The following is a 4,101-nucleotide window of genomic DNA, read 5'->3' as shown; positions in this document are numbered from 1 at the left end:
TTTAAACAAACCAATTTTCATAAAGAAATAAAGTTGTTAAAGAGCTTCCCCATGAAAAAGCATGAATCCTCAGAAAGACTCCCAGAATATTCGTCCAACCCTTACAGAAATAAACAATCACAATGCTAACTAAATTATTTCAAACCATAGAACAATAAGGAAAACCTTCAACTTTATTGTATTAAATGAGAATAATAATATTCATAGCAAAATCTAAGGGAAATTGCACAAAAAGGAGACGGCAGACCAGCTTGCTTTATGAATGTCAGTGAACATATCCTTCATGAAAATAAATAAACAGAAATCAACTGCACAATTTTTTTAAATGGGTCATTTGACCTAATGGAGTTTGTTGCAGTAAAACTTTATTTACAAAACCAGGCAGTGGGCCCAACGTGGCCATGGAATGCAGTTTGCTGAGCCCTGTTCTAGTACCACTTCTATCTTACAGTGGGTTGCTGCTGGGGTGTGAAAGGACCCAGCTCATGAAAGGCCTATATGACCACACGGTTCCTTAATGTCTCATGATCAGATACTCCATCTCTCCCAGGGCCCAGCAGCATTCCAGGGGCTGCTTGTAGAACGGTGCATATATCTCTGCTGCAGATGGCTAGACATTGTTGCTCCAGAGGCCTAGAGGTCTGCTTTACAACTCTCCTCTTGGGAGCCACCAGACTCCACATGGCAACTGTGCCTACCACACATACCACTAGTGCTGTGGGAGATGCTCGGTCACATCAACTAATCAGCAGGGCTGCTCATACTACAAGCTGGACTTGCTGCAGAACCCTTCGTAATCTGGGTCCCACTCAAACCAGCAGCCTTCATGTCACCTGGTAAAATAGGTTAGAACAATAGTACTCTAGTAGGGAACACGCTGTCTCCAAACCCTGAAGAGGGCTACAAGTGTGATTCTTTATCAGTGGCAAGAGATACAAGGTACAATCATCTGTCCTTTACTTTTCAGATGTTCCAGCATAACCCAGACCACTCAACCCCTCAAGACTTCACCAATGTGGCAGGCCCCTAAGTCTCTGTACAGTTTAACTACCGCCCCCTGGACTGCGCCTGTGTTGCCAAAGTGTCCAGAGTCCATTCCAGTTCTTGCTCATTGGGTCCAATTAACATGATGCCTTCAAGGTGGTGGACAATGCAACGTTTTGTGGAATAACCAGGTGTTCCAGTCTTTTCACTCTATACTGGTCTTTTACATACCTTTCATGTCTCTACTTTGTGAACATATGGAATACAGTTATAACTGTCTGCTAACTCGAATATCTATGTCAGCTCTGGATCAGTTTAGATTGACTGATTTTTCTCTGCCTTTTAGGTCACATTTTCTTGCTTCTTTCCCTGCCTATTATTTTGTGTCTGTGTTTCTTTTGCTATTGAGAATATCCACAGCAAAACATACACTAATTCAACAGCTTCTACATATACCATTTAGTGATACTGATTGCATTCTTCGAGTTTTGCAAGCATTCTCATCCTCCTTTTCTGAGTTGTTCCTCACCCATTAACATAACTCACTGTTCCCTAAGGTTCCTAGCTAATCTTTCAAGTTGCTGTTGTCAATTTGATCCCATACACATAGTTCTTAAAAGAACTTAATGCTCATGTCAGACATTTTTTACTAGTTAAGCTAAACTATTGTTTGGTTTTAAGAAGACTTCAGGGGATATTTTTCACTTAACCAGTTATTTTTTATTGTATGCCAGGTGTTATGATTTAACTTGTTAGGCACTGGATGCTTTTGTATTCTTCAAATATTCTTGAGCTTTTATTTCTGGCACACATTAAGTTACTTGGTAACTGTTTGATCCTTTTGGATCTTAAGATTCTTTAGGCAGAACCAGAGCAGGGTTTAGTCAAGGACTAATTATTGCGCACCACTGACACAAGACCCTTCTGGAACTCTAGCCTATGTCCGGGGAATGATGAGGTTTTCCAATCTGGCTGCTGGGACAGGCACTATCCCCAGCCTGTGGGGCACCGGGTACTGTTCTCTGTAGCTCTTTCAGGTTCTTCTTTCCCTGTCCTTGGGTAGTTTCTTCATGTGTGTTTACTGATCATTACTGAACCCAATACTCTTGAAGGACCCTCTGCAGATGGCAGCCTGAGTGTAGCTCCTTCCCTTTCCACCTGTGGGAACAAAACATCCTGTGAGAGAGCAGGGCGGAGCCAGGACCATGAGGTCCTAGAAGAATCCACTAGTCATGGACCCCCCCCCCAGGAAGTTTCCGGAAGTCTGACTGCAGACCCACAGAGGGACCAGGAAACAAAAGCAAAGGGGATAGTGGGGCTGGACCAACCACTCTCCTAGATATCTGTCCTCAGCAGGGACATTGCCCCTCTGATCTGCAACTGTGGGAATCAGGTCCCCATCACAAAAATCATCTAACATGAAAAACTTACCTTCACCTACACATGTGATTTACATGTTAGCACAAGGCCCCAGGCTGGGTAAGCGCATGTGTGTGTATGATACCTCCCTATAAAGAGGCAGAAGATGCGAAAACTCCTACTTGGGGATCAAAACCCTCCAGTTGGATAAGAAAACTCAGACCCCACCCCTCTCTACCTAAGCTCTTCTTCCGTAGATCACAACTGCAGCCACCACAGCGCCAACAACCAGAGGTCCAAAGACGACCAGGCCAGCAACAATTCCCATGATGGACTGAGGAGGTGGCTCTGGGAAGAGAAGGGAAGGTGAAGGGTCCTGACCCACAGTTCTCAGCCCCAACCCTGCTGGAAGCCTCCAAAAGGCTCATGCTTTCCCTGAGACAAAGTTCCGCCCCCGTCCCCTTTCACCCCATTTCAGGGTGAGAGGCTCAGTCAGCCCCTCGTGCTGCACACGGCATGTGTATCTTTGCTCCTCTCCAGAGGGCACCACGATGGCTGCCCACTTCTGGAAGGTCCCGTCCCCCGCAGGCCTGGTCTCCACAAGCTCCATGTCCTGGGTCTGGTCCTCCTCGTCCCGCTGCCAGGTCAGGGTGATATCCGCTGGGTAGAAGCCCAGAGCCCAGCACCTCAGTGTGGCCTCACGGTCAGAGATGGGGTGGTGGGTCACATCTGTCTTTGGGGGGTCTGAGGAGAAAGGTAAGAAACTTCAGAAACTCTGCATTTTGTCCCATGGACCATGGAATCAGGGCTCATGTGACCATACTGACATTGGACAGGACATTTGGGCGGAGAGAGGGAGTGTCAAACCCAGACACTACTCCAGACTCAGGGGTCTGGAATACTCTATTCCTTAGAAAGTTCTAGAATCTAGGTGAGACTGCCCAGTCGAGTAGGGTCCTGGTCTGAGGAGAGCAGGGGTTTCTGTCCCTGACCTGGGTGGTGGCCAAGAAACTCAGTAAAGGTGGAGTCAGACCACCAAAGAGGTTGGGTGTGGAGCAGAGAACAAGGGCTGAAAACAAGTCCCTGGGGGTTACCAAGGCCACTGCCAGGGTCAAAGGATCTGCTGATCAGCTCTTTCAGGAATCCTCTCCCCCACTGTCCCTAGAGAGACTGGATCCCTTAACTGTCTCTCTGACAGAAATGCATGTTCTCTGGGTAAGTCACTCTCTAGTGCAGATTCTCCGAATAGGGGCCTACTCCTCCCTCTCCCCGACCCTTGGAATAGCGGGAAGGGGTATTCAGGTGTCTGTCCCATTTTCCTCCTCTCCCTATGGGAGGCCAGCTAGGAGAACAGCCTCAGCCAAGGGGAGATGTGAGAGTCGCCCCACACCCCTCGTACCTGCGCGCTGCAGCATCTCCTTCCCGTTCTCCAGGTACCTGCGGAGCCACTCCACACACATGCCCTCCAAGTAGGCCTTCCAATTCTTGGCCACACCAGAGTCCTCCCACTTGCGCTGGGTGATCTGAGCAGCCGTGTCCGCCGCCGTCCAGGTGCGCAGGTCCTCGTTCAGGGCGATGTAATCGGCGCCGTCATAGGCCCACTGTTCGTACCCGCGGAGGAGGCGCCCGTCGGGCCCCACTTCACAGCCAAACATCCACTGGAAAGTGTGAGACCCTGGCCCCGCCCCCGCGGTCAGCCCCGCCCCCGCGGTCAGCCCCGCCCCCGCGGTCAGCCCCGCCCCCGCGGTCAGCCCCGCC

At 49.2% G+C, this 4,101-nt stretch overlaps 1 protein-coding gene across 1 annotated transcript; it reads right to left on the bottom strand.

The window, feature by feature from the left end:
- Positions 1–2,752: 2,752 nt before the first annotated feature.
- Positions 2,753–3,998, bottom strand: LOC101349740 (HLA class I histocompatibility antigen, Cw-12 alpha chain-like). Its single transcript, XM_023741422.1, has 2 exons — positions 3,743–3,998; positions 2,753–3,087 (listed from the first exon to the last, which is right to left on the bottom strand). Exons 1-2 carry the CDS (start codon positions 3,996–3,998, stop codon positions 2,768–2,770), a joined length of 576 nt encoding a protein of 191 aa, XP_023597190.1. The 3' UTR covers positions 2,753–2,767.
- Positions 3,999–4,101: the final 103 nt, after the last annotated feature.

The sequence above is a fragment of the Trichechus manatus genome, unplaced genomic scaffold (genome assembly GCF_000243295.1).
Source record: "Trichechus manatus latirostris isolate Lorelei unplaced genomic scaffold, TriManLat1.0 scaffold00180, whole genome shotgun sequence".
Lineage (NCBI taxonomy): Eukaryota > Metazoa > Chordata > Mammalia > Sirenia > Trichechidae > Trichechus > Trichechus manatus.
This window is presented reverse-complemented; position numbering and strand designations above follow the sequence as displayed.